Source organism: Amia ocellicauda, chromosome 5, assembly GCF_036373705.1.
Source record: "Amia ocellicauda isolate fAmiCal2 chromosome 5, fAmiCal2.hap1, whole genome shotgun sequence".
In the NCBI taxonomy this organism is placed as follows: Eukaryota; Metazoa; Chordata; class Actinopteri; order Amiiformes; family Amiidae; genus Amia; species Amia ocellicauda.
In genome coordinates, this window is record NC_089854.1 from 18,646,178 (window position 1) to 18,665,822 (window position 19,645).

At 42.4% G+C, this 19,645-nt stretch overlaps 2 protein-coding genes across 2 annotated transcripts in view; both read right to left on the bottom strand.

Moving 5' to 3' along the window:
- Positions 1-1,097: 1,097 nt before the first annotated feature.
- Positions 1,098-9,022, bottom strand: LOC136749641 (uncharacterized). The gene is made up of 2 exons (XM_066704112.1): positions 8,733-9,022; positions 1,098-8,575 (listed from the first exon to the last, which is right to left on the bottom strand). The coding sequence occupies exon 2, from the start codon at positions 6,104-6,106 to the stop codon at positions 2,306-2,308; it is 3,801 nt and encodes a 1,266-aa protein (XP_066560209.1). The 5' UTR covers positions 6,107-8,575; positions 8,733-9,022; the 3' UTR covers positions 1,098-2,305.
- Positions 9,023-15,227: 6,205 nt separating this feature from the next.
- The window catches only part of npas1 (neuronal PAS domain protein 1), an 82,077-nt gene continuing 77,659 nt past the window's right edge, over positions 15,228-19,645 (bottom strand). Inside the window, exon 14 of the mRNA XM_066705745.1 lies at positions 15,228-19,412. Within this exon, the coding sequence (XP_066561842.1) occupies positions 18,418-19,412 (995 nt within the window). The 3' untranslated portion in view covers positions 15,228-18,417. The remainder of the gene's footprint in view (positions 19,413-19,645) is intronic.

Below are 19,645 nucleotides of genomic sequence, written 5' to 3' on the forward strand. Positions count from 1 at the left end.
GAACATTCTGTGTATACTCACAGGCAGGAAGCATGAAATCATGCTTGGCACTAATGACCCTTCATAGACCCCTGTTCACCTTGAGGCCTGCCTGTGTTCAGTCAGATACTTTCTGTTCATAATTAGCTCAAAACATCTAGTGTTCTCAGTAAGAATGAAACTGATCATCTTAAGAACGTAAGATACATAAGAAAGTTTACAAACAAGAGGAGGCCATTTGACCCATCATATGTGTCCATTAATAACTAAGTGATCCAAGGATCCTATCCAGTCTATTTTTAAATGTTCCCAAATTTTCAGCTTCAACCACATCATTGGGGAGTTTATTGCAGATTGTGACGACTCTCTGTGTGAAGAAGTGTCTCCTTTATACAATGTTCGAGTCGAATGTAAGCACACTATTTTGCTTGTAAAAGTGTTGTTTACAGCATAGTGTATTGGAGTCTTACAGCCCACAGTTCCCAATTCCCTCAGGATATATGGACCACATTGTCAAGACATTGAATGAAGAGTTAAATCCTGCCTTCTCCAAACACAAATTAAATTATGTTTCTGGTGTAAGACACGAGATCAAGCTGCTGGATGATAGCCTTTCAAAGAGCATACTTGGCATGTGGCTTCCTCTGAGTTTAATGACTTGAGGCAGCATTTATATGAGCTGATGGATGCAGGGGTCATTAAGGAATCCTTCCTTGTGCATTCCCAATAGTGCTCATCAGAAAGAAGTGTCATATTAAGGATGGTGGTAGTTTACAGTTCTGGATTTAAAAAGTGGCTACTGCCAGATTGGGATGGAAGAAACCAGTAGTGTTGATTGTGTAGCATGCCAAGGACCCCAAATTCTAGTATATCTATTCCACAGGGACACTTGTAAAAGATTTTACAATTTTTTATTGATCATTTCTGATTTTTGTTGAGAAGGTTATGGCCTTTGAATAACATTTAAAGGATTTGAAATTACTAGGTGTAGCTCCCTCCAGTAGTCAACACGAAGCACGAGGTCTTGGTTAAAAAACGGGGTTTTATTTCAACAACATATCATGTCAACCCGTGAGAACTGGGTTGAAAGAGAGAAAAAAAATAAAAGGAAATTATAAATACAATGCATGTATGTATGTCTTGAATACAGTTTGTGCCGTTATAGTTACACACTAGTTAACACAAGCTATGCACATGAAATATATCACAGACAACTGGATACAAAAGAAACATACCTCGTAGGCTGCTTCCTACTTAGGAGGGGCTAAATCTCAAAAGCCTTCTTCCTTGTCTTCTTTTACTCGGATAATATACATTTAGATATCTTTATATTCTTAATATTTACTTAGCTCGGAGAGCTCTTGCGATGCTATGTTTTAGCTCTACACTTCAGATGTTGTGCCCCCTTTAATTACGTGCGGAACACAAGGATGGCGCTAATTAGTTCCGCCTCTACGATATCCTATTAATTTTAGGTAGGAACCAAAAAAATAGTCACAAACTTAACTAAAGCTGAGAGGCAGTTACACTCCCACCAAATCACAAGTGATTTCTCAGAACAGCTTGGAGACACACATACTGCATATAAACTGCACATAATATTAATTTCAAAGTACTAACTATTTACTTATTATCTTAACTTAAGAACTAGTTGAAAGAGTGACTAGAGGATGCTGGAGTCTTCAGTCTGCTTCCAACAATGTAACTGTCTTATGGATGGGCCTCTCCAAATGAACAGGTTTAGAGATGCGCTTTCCTCTTCCATCCAGAGTTGAATCGCCGATAAGCAACTTGAGCCTTCTCACTCTTCCGTCCTTTCCTGGGTACACTTCAATAACCTTTGCTAACTTCCACTGGTTTCGTGGTGTAGCATCATCTTGCAAAATGACAATATCATTGACCTTAGCGTTTCTGCGGTCTTTGGTCCTCTTCTGTCTCTGTTGGAGATTGAGGAGGTATTCCTTTTTCCACCGTGTCCAAAAGTTGTTGGCTAAGAGTTGAACTCTGCGCCATCTTTTACGGAGGTACAGATCTTCCCTGACGAACTTTCCAGGAGGTGGAGAGATGATGGTGGATTTCATGGTCAGGATGTGATTTGGTGTCAAGGGCTCTGGACAGGATGGATCGTTCAGATGATCAGTGGTCAGAGGTCTGCTATTTACAACCGCCATAACTTCATATAGGAACGTTCGTAGTGAGGAGCAGTCAAGTTGTCTGGCTGACTGTTCTAGAATGGACGTCAAGACACTTCTGATAGTGCGAATTTGTCTTTCCCAGACGCCACCCATATGACTTGAAGCTGGGGTGTTCATGATGAACTCACATCTCAGTTCTTGAGTTCCTCTTGATCCATCTCCTTTAATGCTTGAATGAACTCACGCCTGGCACCAACAAAGTTTGTCCCTTGATCACACCTTATTTGCCGTACTGTTCCACGAATAGCGATGCATGAACGCAGAGCGTTAATGAAGGCATCTGTGGTCAAGTCGTCGAGCATTTCAATATGCACTGCTCTGGAACACATGCAGGTAAGTAAGAGTCCATAACGCTTTAACTCTTTTCTTCCTTCCTTGATGTGGAATGGCCCGAAGCAGTCCATCCCGCAGTAAGTAAATGGAGGGGTTGTTTCCATTCGATCTTCCGGGAGATTTGCCATCCTTTGTTGTTCTGTGCATCTTCTGAACTTCCTGCACGTTGTGCATTTGTAAATATGGAATGACACTGCCCTGCTGCATCCCAGGATCCATATACCATTGGATCGGATCTCATTTATGGTCATTCCCCGTCCCTGATGGTGCACTCTCTCGTGATAGTGCTTGACGAGTAATGCCGACACGTGACTGTCTCTAGGGAGAACAGCTGGATGCTTCACATGTGGATGAAGAGCAGCATGAGTTAAGCGGCCTCCGACTCTGAGGATACCTTGGTCATCCAGGAATGGACCCAACTTGTGTAACTTGTTGGCCTTGTCTTTGATTTGTGAGTTCTTATGACACTGGATGCCCTGTATTTCTTGAGAGAGGGTTGCTTGTTGGACCATCTTGATTATGCTGAGCTCTGCATCTCTCCTTTCCTCTAAACTGGTGCTTTCCCAGGACCTTGGCCTGAGGCCTTTCGCTTCCCTTGCATGCCGCTTTAGTCTGGCTATAGCTTTCACCATTCTTGACCAGTCAGAGAACTTTCGTAGACAATCTAACAGTGACCTTATTTCCTTTGCCAGGGTGTCATGAGCCTGGGCCTTCTTGATCTCTGGATCACTACTTGCAATCTCTCCCACCTTGACTACTTCGCTGGTCAGCTCTTTCTGCCAAAGAAAGCTTGGACCCGTGAACCAGTTGGAAGCTACAAGTTGTTTTGCTGCAAGACCTCTTGAGGCATGATCTGCTGGATTCTCTTCGGAAGCCACATACCTCCATTGCGCAGACTCCGTACTTTGCTTGATGCGTTCCACACGGTTTGCCACGAACACATGAAATCTCCTGGCCTCGTTACTGATGTATCCGAGGACAACCTTTGAATCGGTCCAGAAGAATTCTTGTAGGCAATCTATCTCCAGTTCCCTTTTGAGCATGTCACTGGTGCGGACGGCTACGACTGCTGCTGACAGCTCAAGTCTTGGTATGGTGGTAACCTTAGCAGGGGCTACTCTTGACTTCCCCATTACCAAAGAGCAGTGGACTTCACCTGATGCACTGACTGCTCTGAGGTACGAACACTCGCCATAACCTGACACGCTGGCATCAGAGAAATGATGGAGCTCGTAGCTCTGAACCTTAAAGTTTAATGGAATGTAGCATCTCTGAATCTTTACACCAGCCAGGTTTTGCAGGTCTTGGAGCCAAAACTCCCACAGGGGTCGAAGATCATCAGGTAAGATGTCATCCCAACTGAGCTTGTTATGACACATCTGCTGCAGAATCTGTTTTCCCACCAGGATGAACGGTGCCACAAATCCGAGTGGATCGTATACTGAAGCGACAGTGGATAAAACTCCTCTTCGGGTAAGTGGATTTTCTTTCACAATCACTCTGAACTGGAACTCGTCAGAAGCCACGCACCACTGTATGCCAAGTGCTCTTTCCACGTGTAGCTCTCCCAGGGCCATGTCCAGGTCTTGGGCGGCTTTTGCACATTCTTCTTTGGGGATTGAGGCTAGGACTTTCTTGCTGTTGGAAATGAACTTGTGCAGCCTGAGTTTGCCTTTGTTGCAGAGCTCTCTTGCCTCCTTCACTAACTGAATAGCTTGGCTTTCAGACGCTAAGCTTGACAAGCCGTCATCAACGTAAAAGTTCTTCTGAATGAACTTGATGGTGGCTTCACTGAAGTGTCCGTGTCCTTCGGCTGCGAGGTGCTTGAGTCCATAGTTAGCGCAGCCAGGTGATGAAGCAGCGCCAAACAAGTGGACCTTCATCCGGTAGATGGATGGTTTGGCTTCAAGATTTCCATTCTCCCACCACAGGAATCTTAGGTAATCTTGGTCTTCTGCTTTAACGTGGAACTGGTGGAACATGCGTTCAATGTCACACATGATTGCCACTGGACCTTTCCGGAAACGACACAGAACTCCCACCAAGGTGTTTGTCAGCTCTGGACCGGTCAGGAGATGGTCGTTTAAGGATGTCTCTTGAAATCTCGCCGAACAATCGAAGACAACACGTATCTTCCCAGGCTTTTGGGGATGATACACCCCATGGTGTGGGATGTACCATGCTGGAGCTTTATTGAGGTCTTCTTCTGGGACCCTTTCTGCATCTCCACGTGTTATGATCTCATCCATGAAGGTCTTGTAGTCTTTGTAGTACTGTCTTTTCAGCTTCCGTTCTAGGCATCTGAGACGGTGGATGGCGCACACCATGTTATCTGGTAAGTTGGGTCTTTCATTCTTGAATGGCAGTGGCATCTCATAATGACCATTGTCCTTGAGCCTGATGCCTCTTTCCATCTTTGACAGGAATCGGAGATCCTCTTGAGAGATGTGACTGTCCTCCAAAGACCTTTCGACAAAGTCCGATTCCAGCACCTTGATGACATCTGCAGGTGAGACTACCTCTTTGACTTGAGTTCTACAGACATAGTGAACTTCGCTTGTGAGGTTTGAAGAGGACTGAAGACCAGGCATCACTTGCCTCACGATGACCTGGTGACTTACTCCAATTTCATCTCCATAGTCAAGACATGGGTTGCCATAGCCAACTACGCTCCAGCCCAGGTCTGTTCTCTGAGCAAAGGGCTGATTTTCTTTACCAGGCACCACTTGCCTTGGGACAAGAGCTTGAGGACAGTTGTAGCCGATTAGCAGGCCCACGTCGCAGCTTTGTTGAGGAGCAATCTCGTCTGCGATGTGTTCCAGATGAGGCCATGCCTTTGCAGTCTCTGGTGTGGGAATATGATCTCTGTTTGCAGGGATGAATTCTCTTGAGTAGGTCACTGGCAGAGGAATTATCTTGTCTGAGTAGAATCCTCTCACTTGTAGTCCAGTCAGTTTCCGACAGGACACAACTGTGTTTCTTGAAGCCATTGTGGAGAGCTTTAGCTGAACTGGTTCCTTCTTTGTGTGAAGAGTCTTTGCCGTTTCTTCCAGGATGAATGTCGTGTCGCTCTGTGTATCGAGGAGTGCATACACAAGAACTTCACGATCTGGCTCACTTGTGACTGACAACCACACTGGAATGACTGTGGATGTATGAGTGTCTTTAACATTCTGTAAAACTCTGTTGGATGTTGACTCACGTGATGATCTTGCTGCCCTATCTTGTGGCCGCTCTATTTTCCTTTCCCTTGACTTGCCACTGTTCCCTGCTCCACTAAGCCGTGTTGACATCCTTTCTTCTTTGGTGCGATTATCATGGAGGCAAGCTGGATGTCTTTTTTCACACATATCGCAGATCTCTCTGTTTTCACAGTCCTTCGAGCGATGGCCAAACTTCAGACAGCCGAAACACAATTTCTTCTCTTGAACAAACTTGACTCGCTCTGAAATAGTCTCATCCATAAATTTGCGACACTTGTGTAGACTGTGACCTGCCTTCTCACAGAAGACACAGCTTGTGGTAACAGCTCTCGTCTGAGTTGGTTGCCAATACCTTTGCTCCATGACCTCTTGTCTTTGAAACCTTGATCTTCTCATTTTCACTTGGTTTTAGAGCGTGGAGGGACGTTATTGGGTTACAGGCGATTTTGGCTTCACGTGTGAGAAACTTGACGAACTGGCTAAAGCTTGGGAACGTGTGACTTTGTTCTTCCACTTCTATCACCTTCCTATTCCATCTTGAGGTCAGCCAGTCTGGAAGTTTAGAGAGTATTTTCTGATTTTCGTTGCAGTCGTTGAGTACTTCAAGACCTCTGATCTGAGACATGGCCGCCTCACAGCTGCGAAGGAAGTCAGCGAGTTCTTGAAGTTCCACATTCCCCTTAGAGTTTATTTTGGGCCACGTATCAAGCTTATCTCTGAAGGCCTTGGCGATAAGGAATGGATTGCCGTATCTCTCTTCTAGGATGGTCCACGCTGCACAATAAGCTGACTCTGTGCCTAGCAAGAAGTAGCTTTCAATGGCCTTTTTGGCTGGTCCACCCACATACTTTCGCAGATAGTATATTTTCTCTTCAGCTGGTATGTTTTTCCTGTCAATAAGTGTCTGAAAGGAGACTTTCCAGTCATTAAATCTGAGTGGGTCGCCGTTGAACGTTGTTGGTTCAGGTACGGGAAGACGACTCGCACTGATGGACTCTTGGACTTTTGGTTGTGTCAGAGAGTGAGGTGGGGAGCGATGCTGCAATAGGCTACTTTCATGCTTGACTTCCTCATTCTCCTTCGGAGGGACACATTGATGGAGCAGCCCAAATATTTCTTCATCTGAGCATTCACTTTGTTCATATACTTGCTGTCTCGCCTTAGCAGCCTCTAGCTTCTTGATTGTCTCCAATCTTTCTAGTTCTCTGCGCTTGGCTTCCAGCACCCTTTGTCTTTCTGCATTTTCAGCCTCTTGATTAGCTCGTAAATTGGCTGCTTCAGTTTCGAGTCTTTCAAGTTCTTTGATATGACGTTCTTGCTCTAGCAGTACTTTTAAAGTGGCTTCATTGGCAGCAACTTCAGCAGCAGCATCTCGTCTTGCAGAAGACTGGCTTGAACGGGATGTTATTCTTGAGTTAGTTTGAGAATGAGCAGACGACTTGGTGCGGTGAGAGTTGACGCTTACTTTGTCTGAGGCTGCAGCTTCAATTACAGACTCTATTGATTTCACTCTTTGTTCTTCACCCCCTCTTGTGTCTAGAAGAGCCTTTGCAGTCTGGATGATTGTTCTTGTTACTGCTTCGCAGGTGTCTGCTCTGCGACGTGTGTCTTGGTCGGGAATGTCAATGTGCCTTAAATCTTCATAAACAACGTTCAGATTATCTGAGGCATTGCTTATCTTAGTGATGTGGTCACGCAGCAGGTTGTTTGAGCATTGTCCACTCAGCGCTTGTTTGGCATCCTTAGCGATAGCTTTCCACTTCTCGTAGCTCACACTGAAACGGTGTGCAAATCTTCTTACTTGCTGATCGTGCAGTTCTTGGCCCTTTTCCGTAAACCTGCGGACCCTTTGGCTTCTATGTGGCTCTTGTGAGGAAGTGTGGTTATCTCCTGTGCCTTCAGCAGCTTGTGGTTGCATGTCTGCGCAATGCTGCTGCGCGTCTTCACCTGCACCCTCTTTGTCACTCTCAAAGAAAAGCTCAAACTCTGACATTTTGCTTTAGTTTGGTTTAAATCTAAACTTGTTTTTTAGTTGAGTAAATTACCTTGTTCACAATAATCTAAGTTATGTTTAACTTAGCTTAAGCTCAATTGAGTAGTTGTTTTTAATCTCTGATATGTGAATAGTCAGCCTTTAATTACTTGCAGCTACTGACACTACTTTGGAGAAAAATTACTCTCTGCAGCTAAATTAACTTGCTTTTTCCAAAATAAAAACTGTACTAACTGTACTCAAAGACTAGTAACACTCACTTTGTGATCTATGGAGCTATGGTCTTCTTGCCTGATAACTTGTTATAGTTATATATGGCCTTATTTAAATCTTAAATTACCACAAATGAAATTAAACAAACCAAAAATATTAACTCTTAGTTAAACTTGTACATATACCACATTAAGTAATAACCATTCACTTTTAAGTCTAAATATGACCAATTCTGCTTTACTCTCGGTACTAATAGTTCTTAATATTCACATCCTACTCATCAGTAGACACAATATCAACACAGTAGCAATATCAATCCACTTCAATTTGAGAAAAGGTAAGTAAACAAAACATTAACTAATGGGAAATGCAAAGAAATGTCTCATTCTCTTGCCCAGAACGCTTAATGTCTCTGAATTACAGCTTCATTTGCGTTATGAAACCTGATTCTTCCGTGGGCACTGCCTCTTCTCGCGCTGTCATGTGCGGATGTCTCGGCCCGACCACGACTCGCGCTCTCCGATGCCGTCTTCCTCGCCTCCTCATGCGGAGCAGACGAGTTCTCACTGTAGCTCCCTCCAGTAGTCAACACGAAGCACGAGGTCTTGGTTAAAAAACGGGGTTTTATTTCAACAACATATCATGTCAACCCGTGAGAACTGGGTTGAAAGAGAGAAAAAAAATAAAAGGAAATTATAAATACAATGCATGTATGTATGTCTTGAATACAGTTTGTGCCGTTATAGTTACACACTAGTTAACACAAGCTATGCACATGAAATATATCACAGACAACTGGATACAAAAGAAACATACCTCGTAGGCTGCTTCCTACTTAGGAGGGGCTAAATCTCAAAAGCCTTCTTCCTTGTCTTCTTTTACTCGGATAATATACATTTAAATATCTTTATATTCTTAATATTTACTTAGCTCGGAGAGCTCTTGCGATGCTATGTTTTAGCTCTACACTTCAGATGTTGTGCCCCCTTTAATTACGTGCGGAACACAAGGATGGCGCTAATTAGTTCCGCCTCTACGATATCCTATTAATTTTAGGTAGGAACCAAAAAAATAGTCACAAACTTAACTAAAGCTGAGAGGCAGTTACACTAGGAACATTTTACAGCAGGCTCATTAGTCTTGGGATATGGGTACAGTTTTTCTCGATTGCTTGAGCACACTTCTCCAAACAGAATTCACTTTTTCAAAACAATTAACACAAGCCCCAAACTGAAACACGTTTGACCAAAATGACACAAATCTTTTGCAAAATGCACTCAGACTCTCAAAACAGGAAATACACAAAATCATATCAGTTCATCAAAACAGTATAATTTGTCATCTAATGAAAAGTTCTTTACATCAGTTATTTCACAATAGCACAATAAACACTAATTATGATAATCAATATGACATGGTCATCCCATATGTGCTGTCTTCTGCTTGTTTGTAAGATAAAGTGTAAATTGTCAGTAGACATTTCACCCCAGTATGAGCTGGACTCATGTTCTCCAAGTGACTCGTATCAAGACCAAAGTAGAAGCAATTTCACTCAACAGCAAAAAATATACTCAGCAAAAAAGAAACATCCTCAGGTGTTCAGATATTCGGATGTACCGATCCTGTGCAGGTGTTGTTACACATGGTCTGCCACAGCGAGGACGATCAGCTGTCCTTCCTGTCTCCCTGTAGTGCTGTCTTAGGCGTCTCATAGTATGGACATTGTAATTTATTGCCCTGCAGTCCTCATGCCTCCTTGCAGCATGCCTAAGGCACGTTCACGCAGATGAGCAGGGACCCTGGGCATCTTTTTCTTGCTGTTTTTCAGAGTCAGTAGAAAGGTCTCTTTAGTGTCCTAAGTTTTTATAACAGTTACCTTAATTGCCTACCGTCTGTAAGCTGTTAGTGTCTTAATGACCGTTCCACAGGTGCATGTTCATTAATTGTTTATGGTTAATTGAACATTGTTTAAACCCTTTACAATAAAGATCTGTAAAGTTATTTGGATTTTCACAAAATTATCTTTAAAATACAGTGTCCTGAAAAAGGGACGTTTCTTTTTTGGCTGAGTTTACTTTGACAAAATATTTTACCATATTCAATTACAATAATGTTCTTAATACATCAAATGAGGCTAGAAATACTTTACAGTAAATATAAAAAAAGTCCTCTGAAGATACTTACGACCAAGCTGATTATGACAAAAAACAAAACAAAAAAAAAACATAAAAAAAGCAAAAATCTCTGTATTTGTTACAAAGTCTGTTTGTTTCATCTTAAGTTGGTGTCGATTCAAGACCTGGTCAGTAGTTGCCAGACTGATGCTCTGTACATTCTGAAATATTTGATATTCTTATATATTTGTAGTCTGGATTTCCCTCGAACATACTGAGTTGTTTGAAGCCACTGTATCTACAATGGCAGCCTCCTGTTCAGTGTTGAAGACACTTTCCTGGCCACCAGAGCGGGGTTGTCTTTCTGTGCTATACATGGATATAATGAAATGGTCAAGGAAGATGATGGAAAAACTCCTTACATATATATTGTATAGTAGTATAATACAGTGAAATATATAGTCACTTACCTATTCTCATTTCTTTATACTTTAATTATTGATGCCACATTTGACCTCCTTAGATTGGGCTGCACCCTCTGCCCAGCCTCTTGCATTGAAAGCCCATGGTTTATTACATGGTCAATGATAGTGGCACATATATGTCATTGGAAATATCTATTCTGTGTCTTCCCCTTTGAGCTGCAGTGCCACCACTCAGACACACCCCTCTTCCTCTATGGGCTTGTGGTTGTGGTGCCCCTCTTTCTCTCTTTTGTCTTTGTATTCTGACTGGCTCTATGTCAAACCAACACCAACTCACTGATATATGTGATTATGCACTGATTGCTGATTGATCAATTGTGCAATAAAGATTTGTACATGTGCAGTAGAGATTCACACTTGTGGAAGTATATGTTCTTGACTATGAACAAATGTTTGACAAGACTTACCCAATTAATCTTTGTGTCTTGTGTAGTGAGTTGTGTTTACTGTTCCACACAAATGTGCTCGGCATTTGCTTTTGTGTGAAAACAACCATAAATGACTTGCTGTTTGAAGAAATGTTTACTGTTCTGCTCATTTAGGTTATGGTGTTGGTCATGTGGACCACAGTTTCATTAACATTGACACTGTCATCCACTACAGGTGTTTTCGGTGTTCCTGAGCTCACCAGTGCGCTTTTTAAGAATGAACCAAATAGTTGATTTGGCCACACATCATGTTTTTGCTATCTCTCTGACTGTTTTTTTTATTTATTTCTAAGGCAAATCTGAAGGCAAAATGCCCCAAGAACAAGCAGGAACTAAAGACAGCTGCAGTGCAGGCCTGACAGAGCATCACCAGGGAAGAAACCCAGCTTCTGGAGATGTCTATGGGTTCCAGACTTCAGGCAGTCATTGACTGCAAAGGATTTGCAATTAAGTATTGAAACTTACAATTTGATTCATGATTATGTTAGTTTGTCCAAATGCTTTTGAGCCCCTAAAATTGGGAGGACCACATATAAAAATGGTTGTAATTCCTACACTGTTCACCCAATTTGGATGTAACTACCCTCAAATTAAAGATGAACGTCTACACATAAAGCACATCTTGATTGTTTCCTTTCAAATCCATTGTGGTGGCATACAGTTCCAAAATGATGACTATTGTGTCACTTTCCTAATATTTATGGACCTAACGGTAAAGGATCAACAGTATACATACCTATATGTACTGGGGATAATAGACAAAACACAGAAGACAGTTTTTCAAAAGGTATTGGAAATGATGGGGACCATATTTTACCTTAATGAATGCTGCAAATGTTTTTGATAGCCAGAAGGATACTGTGTTGTTCCTCCCCTTAAAGGTTTCACTGAGAGAACCTGTCCCTGTGGTTTCCTTCTGACTGGCCTTCCCAGAGCATCCCGGATATGTTGTATGTGATGGGGGTCAGGACTCTTGAGCAGTGTCGTGGTGTATTGTTCAGTTCCACTTTCCTAGACCCACTGTGTTACACTCATTTTCGAGATATTCATATTATTGTGTTAGAAGATGCTGTCAATTTTGCAAGGTATTGAACAGCTGTAGCTGTAGTGTTAATTATTGTCTGTGCCAGGAGGGCTAGCTATTGTGTGACAACAGCAGCAGGAAAAAACAAAAAACAAAAAAAAAACAACTAGCAGGTGTCAGGGCAGAATTGATCCAAGGCTAAATTGATGGATGTGGCCATAGGTGTTAATGTGGTTAGATACTGGCCATCTGGGTTTTACTGATTTTATATATCAAAAACAACTGCAAGATCAGTCAGGATGCTGCACAGTGAACAGACAACCAAGAACATGAAATAATACAAAGGAGTATATTTGGGTATTTAACTTTAAAGTATAGGCAATAAATGCACCAATTGTGAAAGGTATACTGTAATACCTGGCAAGGGGCAGAAGAGTAGAACCTAGTAGTCATACAGGTGTGGGTCAAGGGCCAGCAAACAGAATCCACAGGGCATGGCAAGAAGAATGGTCAAAGGGAGCAGGCAGGAAGTCAGGCAATCATGCAAACAAGTCAGTAAAGGGCAAACCAAGAAGTGATGGCCAAAATGAGACAATCAAAAGCAATGGGGAATACTTAGAAACTACTCAAGGGAGCAATCAAGACTTAGCATTGAATGCTGGGAACAGGAGGTTTAATTACAGAACAGAGGGAAGCAGGGGACAGGGATGTGTAGTGTTGGGCCAATGGGGGCAGAGGGATGAAGGTGGAAGTGCACATGGTGCTGAGGAATGTTAATTGCATGATTGCTGGTTGTGCTGAGGAATGTGAGAGTCAGGGTTAATATTCTAGAGACGATGACCTCTGGTGGTGAACAGTGAAAGTGTGGGGGGAGGATGACATATACATTCAAAGATAGGGTAAAATATGTATTGGATTATTCAGATGCTGATTTCTGGTTAGGATGACAAACTCTTGCAACTATACAGTTTAAAGTGTCAGTCAGTTCAGTTTGGATTAATCAACATTGGGGGAGGAAATGAAGGAAACCGACTCAACCAGAGTCTCTGAGGTAAAAAGAGAAGAGGAATTCTTCACATAAACATCATTTGGGGGATTTAATCTGTCTCTTCTACATCTGCTCCATTGAAATATGGAGAAAAAAAATGAGGACACCAATTTATCTGCATGACTAACAGTGTGGTCAATTTGAATAATATGTGAATTATACACATTGTGTTGAAGCATTTGAATTAATTGTATTGTTATTTGTTAATACACCACAAACTATATAATTTTATATTAACCCCATTTACTTTTCCAACAACTAGTTTGAGAATAAACATATATAACAAAACATCTACATATTATTCTGGAAGAAATATAATAATAATAATAATAATAATAATAATAATAATAATAATAATAATAATAATAATAATGCACAATGCTAGCTGGAGAAGAGATGTCATTTCACATAAAAAACATACAAATAGTATCTCTTTAATGGAATAAAACCTTTTTATTTATTTTCACAGTATTTATATTCATTATTTCAAGTTGGGGAATTTATGGCATATTCACATGTTATTACACTGAAGGCTAAAGTTAAGACAGTGCTTTCTTTATTTGTTAAACTAACAAAGAAAACTGGCAGAATCAGCCCAATTTCATTAATGTACACCCCCTCAAACTCAAACAATACATTTAATCGTAGGGGTATTTACAGGTGTAGTAATTAAAGTTTACCTTCATTAGAGTCTATATATGCATTAGACAATGTTAAACAGATTTGTACTTTTATCAACTATTGTTTCAGAAACAGGAATAGCATATTTTATAATGCATTGAATTTTTTCCGTCATTTTTCATACAGAACTAAAAATCAACAACTAGTAAAATTCTAAAACTGTTTTTAAAGGTTGTCTAGTATAACAGATTTAAAATGTGAGTGTGTGTGTATATATATATATATATATATATATATATATATATATATATATATATATACACTCACCTAAAGGATTATTAGGAACACCTGTTCAATTTCTCATTAATGCAATTATCTAACCAACCAATCACATGGCAGTTGCTTCAATGCATTTAGGGGTGTGGTCCTGGTCAAGACAATCTCCTGAACTCCAAACTGAATGTCTGAATGGGAAAGAAAGGTGATTTAAGCAATTTTGAGCGTGGCATGGTTGTTGGTGCCAGACGGGCCGGTCTGAGTATTTCACAATCTGCTCAGTTACTGGGATTTTCACGCACAACCATTTCTAGGGTTTACAAAGAATGGTGTGAAAAGGGAAAAACATCCAGTATGCGGCAGTCCTGTGGGTGAAAATGCCTTGTTGATGCTACAGGTCAGAGGAGAATGGGCCGACTGATTCAAGCTGATAGAAGAGCAACTTTGACTGAAATAACCACTCGTTACAACCGAGGTATGCAGCAAAGCATTTGTGAAGCCACAACACGTACAACCTTGAGGCGGATGGGCTACAACAGCAGAAGACCCCACCGGGTACCACTCATCTCCACTACAAATAGGAAAAAGAGGCTACAATTTGCACAAGCTCACCAAAATTGGACAGTTGAAGACTGGAAAAATGTTGCCTGGTCTGATGAGTCTCGATTTCTGTTGAGACATTCAGATGGTAGAGTCAGAATGAGAACATGGATCCATCATGCCTTGTTACCACTGTGCAGGCTGGTGGTGGTGGTGTAATGGTGTGGGGGATGTTTTCTTGGCACACTTTAGGCCCCTTAGTGCCAATTGGGCATCGTTTAAATGCCACGGCCTATCTGAGCATTGTTTCTGACCATGTCCATCCCTTTATGACCACCATGTACCCATCCTCTGATGGCTACTTCCAGCAGGATAATGCACCATGTCACAAAGGTCGAATCATTTCAAATTGGTTTTTTGAACATGACAATGAGTTCACTGTACTAAACTGGCCCCCACAGTCACCAGATCTCAACCCAATAGAGCATCTTTGGGATGTGGTGGAACAGGAGCTTCGTGCCCTGGATGTGCATCCCACAAATCTCCATCAACTGCAAGATGCTATCCTATCAATATGGGCCAACATTTCTAAAGAATGCTTTCAGCACCTTGTTGAATCAATGCCACGTAGAATTAAGGCAGTTCTGAAAGCGAAAGGGGGTCAAACACAGTATTAGTATGGTGTTCCTAATAATCCTTTAGGTGAGTGTATATATATATATATATATATATATATATATATATATACATATATATACATATACATACACTCACACATACATACACTCACACATACACTGAGTGTTCAAAACATTAGGGACACCTGCTCTTTCCAAGAAATAGACTTACGAGGTAAATCCAGGAGAAAGCTATGATGTAACCTGTTAAATCCACTTCAGTCATTGTAGATGAAGGGGGGGAGATAGGTTAAAGAACGTTTCTGAAGCCTTGACTCAATTAAGACATGGACTGTGTATGTGTGCCACCCAGAGGGTAAATGAGCAAGACAAAAGATTTAAGTGCCTTTGAACAGGGTATAGTAGTAGGTGCCAGATACACCAGTTTGAGTGTGACAAGACCTGCAATGCTGCTGGGCTTTTCATGCTCAACAGTTGCCCATGTGTATCATGAGTGCATACATCCATCATGCCATGTGTCAACAGTGCAGGCTGCTGGTGGTGGTATGATGGTGTGGGGTATGTTTCATGACACACATTGGGCCCCTTGATAAAAGCGGAGCAATGATTGAATGCAATCAGAACATCATTGCCAATCAGGTGCATCACTTCATGGCAGTAGTGTATCCATCTGCTGGATGCTATCAGCATGATAATGTCCCATGCCACAAGGCTAGGATGGTCCAGTAATGGTTCCACAAACATGACAGTGAAATCAGCTCACTGCAGTGGCCTGCCCAGTCACCAGATCTCAATCCAATTGAGCATCTGTGGAATGAGATAGGACGAGCTATTTGGAGTAGAGATCTGCTACCAGCCAACTTGACAAAACTGTGGGAGTCAACATGGGCCAGCATCCCTGTGGAACACTTCCGAGTCCATGCACCAATTAATTGAGGGCTAAAGTGCAACCCAATATTAGGAAAGTGTCCCTGATGTTTTGTACACGCAGAATATATCTATATATAAATTATCCTTGACTTCTGATATTTTTTCTTAATAAATATTATACAGTGTTGGTACTGTTGATCCCATTTTAAACAGGAGACAGTACTGGCAAACAGACTGAGGCACATACCGTATATATTGATGAAGTGTTATGGGTTAAGTGAGATCAGGGATTTTAAAAGATGGTTATACTGTCTCTATGAGAAGAGGATATTTCCCTAACCATTTCATCAATGGAGAACAATCTTAAATTAAAGAAAGCAAAATCACATTATAATGATACTAAATATCAATATGCCGTGAAACTGGCTGTTCTACTGACAAATAAAAGAAGCATTGAAGAAAAACATTAAACATACTAAGTAAATAATTCAGGGTTGCATTCAAACCTTAGTTACTACACCATGAATAGACCCTTCCAGCTCCAATTATACAAATGACAAATCATTGTAGATTGTGTTGTGTTGATTGTAGATGTACAAGTGCTACAGGTTTACTCTTTACACAGCTCTGTACAAATGGTCTGCATTAAGTATACATTAAGTGCTCACTTAAATTCTGTACAGTAAAACCCTGCCCCCCTCCCCCCAATGACTACCACAAGTAGCATCTTAGAAATATGGCTAAAATCACTTTGCCTTTCCTATATTGTGATCCATGTCACAGCTTCTCCACGTCATTTTTAACCATTTCAGGTTTTTATAGGGACTTCAGACAGCACTGCAATCCGAACTTTGTATATGTGCATCAATGGATCTAAATCCCCATTTACAGAGGCTGAGAAATAAATTTTGAAGATAAAATCCTGCTGTGCCATAATGGGTATGCCTGTTTAAGTGTCTGCTATAGGTTTAAGTAACAACACTGACACTGGCAATCACAATGATGTGATCTCCTGACTATGTTAATGCCATCTTCCTAATAAAGTAAAATTATCAACTGGTGGCTTACACATAACACATTTCTAAAGAAGGTATGAGATATATGTTTTATTAGCTTTTTTTTAACTATTGTTCCTCCCAAACAATTATCCCTTATTGATCTGTATGGTGATATTCTATAACTCCAAACATGGAGATAGAAAGGTAGTGAACCAGTTGCCTGTCACAAGGAAAAGAGTTTGTGAGCTGAACCAATGTGTTTCTCAATGGAGTACAGATCACCACAGACACATACTGAGCGAATGGAAGGTATGCATACATAGAGGAAAAGTAGAAGAGAAGACTGCCAAAAATAAAGAGCCTTATTCTTAGACTGTTTTTCATTAGGTTTACCAGGTTATCATACAATTGTGACAAGGATATGTGTGTATGTATGTAAATATTTATATATATAGACAGAGTGAGAGAGAGAAGAAGAGGGAGATTGATATGCTTGCCTACATTAACTACATATCCTGTCTGGGTGAAAGAAAATTCGGTATCTCTACAAATATATATGTATATATAAATGTATAGCCCCCCAAACAAACATGCTACGCTCAGAAACCGATTGATATCACCACCTTATTTGAAAGGCTGTTTTAAAATATAATTTAAGATCAGTGTGTTGCTTGGACTTGTCAATGGCATGTGCCTTGTCTGTGGAATTAATTTACAGATAATATCAGGAATGCTGACTGCATCTTCTACATCTAGTCTAACACATTAACGGCATTACTTTTGGGAGACAAGTTACTGTGCTATGTCAGTACCATGAAAAAACAAACAATAAACTGGATAGGAATGTACTTTTTCTGCACTGTACTGTACTGTACACTCTCAGTGCTGTATTGGTCAAAGTGCTGCTGCAGAGGGTTAGACTGACACCCTCCTCGACAACTACTAATATCTGCCTTGTTCTGTCACAGGGACATATCCTCACATAAGTCCTTTTCAGATACAATATACAAATGGATGTATGGCTTCTTGGGAAATCGGGGATAACATGGAGTCGGGCCCAGCCGTATGAGAATGCAGTCATGACCAAGCGTGCTGCTCTCATCCAATCTGCTGTTTCTTCAGCACACAGTTGTGAATTTACAGGTATCAATACGCAGGGAATACAATTGCTCCGTAATAAGGGTTTTATGTATGCAGTTCCATATTTCTAGCAGTCTGTGTGCACAGCGATTATGCCTTTGAGGGATGGGACTGCATTGAAAGCCAAAGCGAATGTTGCAATGTGACTGAGAAGACACTAATGAGAGTTCATACAGGTGATGTCAGGGACAGTCAAGCACACCTCCCGCCCGAGGTGTGTTGAGCTGCCCTCTCTCTGATCCCCAGGCTTCTGAGGGTCCTGCAGTTAGTGTTTCCCTAGGGGAGGCTGCCCCTGCCTGGGCCTGGTGCAGGGGCACGCTCAGTCCTCCTCCTTGTTAGTGGTGCCCTGGAGTCCACTGATGCAGAAAGGCAGGCCGGGGGGGAAGGCCGAGTCAGGGGAGGAGAAGCCACTGAAGGGCGGCAGTGCACTGATCCTCTGCAGGTGAGGGAACAGGGAGTGGGGCTTGGGGTCTGTGGGCGAGCCCTGGGGAAGACCCAGGCGGGGGGTGTCCGGCTGGGCTGGGGACAGCTCAGCAGGGGCATAGCGGATGGTGCTGGGGGCGTATAGGCTCTGTGGTCCTGGAGCAGCAGGGGGGAGGGGCAGGAGCACCCGGCCGCCACCCCCGGCTGCCAGTCTGTGCAGGAGTTCATAGTCCCCACCCGGTAGGAGCCTGTCCTCTCTGGGGAGGGGGGAGCCCGACAGCGGGGGGGACAGGGCTGGGGAGGAGGGGGTAAACAGGCTCTTAGGGGGGGCCTCTCCACCGGGGGGTGTGAGAGCAGAGTCCGGGACGCCCAACTGGGGGGGGCAGCTGCCATTGTGAATACCAGAGCCTTGCAGGCTGGACAGCAGTGTGGAGTGGATGTGGGCTGAGGAGCAGCCCCAGTGCCCCAGCACCCCTCCGCCTGCCGATGTTGTGGAAAAGTCTGGCTCTGTCTTTATGTGGGGTGGGGTGGCCCGTTTCAGATGCTGGATGACCGGGTGTCCATTTTGAATCTTGCCCCGCTCACTGCCCACCTCCACATCTGTCTCCACATCGCTCACTGTCTCGTGCCGCTGCTCTTCCTCAGCTTTGACCCTCTTGTACCCTACCCTGCCCTCCCCCTCACTGTCACTCTCCACCTCAGACGATGCAGTACTCTCGCTGTCCCTCCCCTTCTGCAGCCTCTTGGTTTCCAGGGGGCCTTCCTCAGAGAAGCGCCGCCGGCTCTTCTTCCTCCTCACCTCCGATTGGCTGCCTGGGGGATATGTCTCCCTCACCTTTGACCCTGAGTCACTGCCACATTTAAATTTATGGGACGTAGAAACACCTGGAGCTGGGAAACATAATAATAATAATATTAACTTCAAATATATATCCTGTGACACAAAACCTGGTAATAAACACCTCAATGCTTGTTTATGAGCCTTTCAAAATCAGTGGATAATTCCTGGTCAGAAAGCAAAGTCACAGTTAACAAAACTTCAATGTTGATTAACAAAGCAGTACCTACATTTTGTCACTAGATGTCATCCATGAACTTTCACTACAAAAGAAGACATTTGCCCA

Excerpts from the sequence above, each read along its gene's own strand:
- LOC136749641 (XM_066704112.1), bottom strand. The coding sequence starts at position 6,106 with ATGAGAAGATCAAGGTTTCAAAGACAAGAGGTCATGGAGCAAAGGTAT.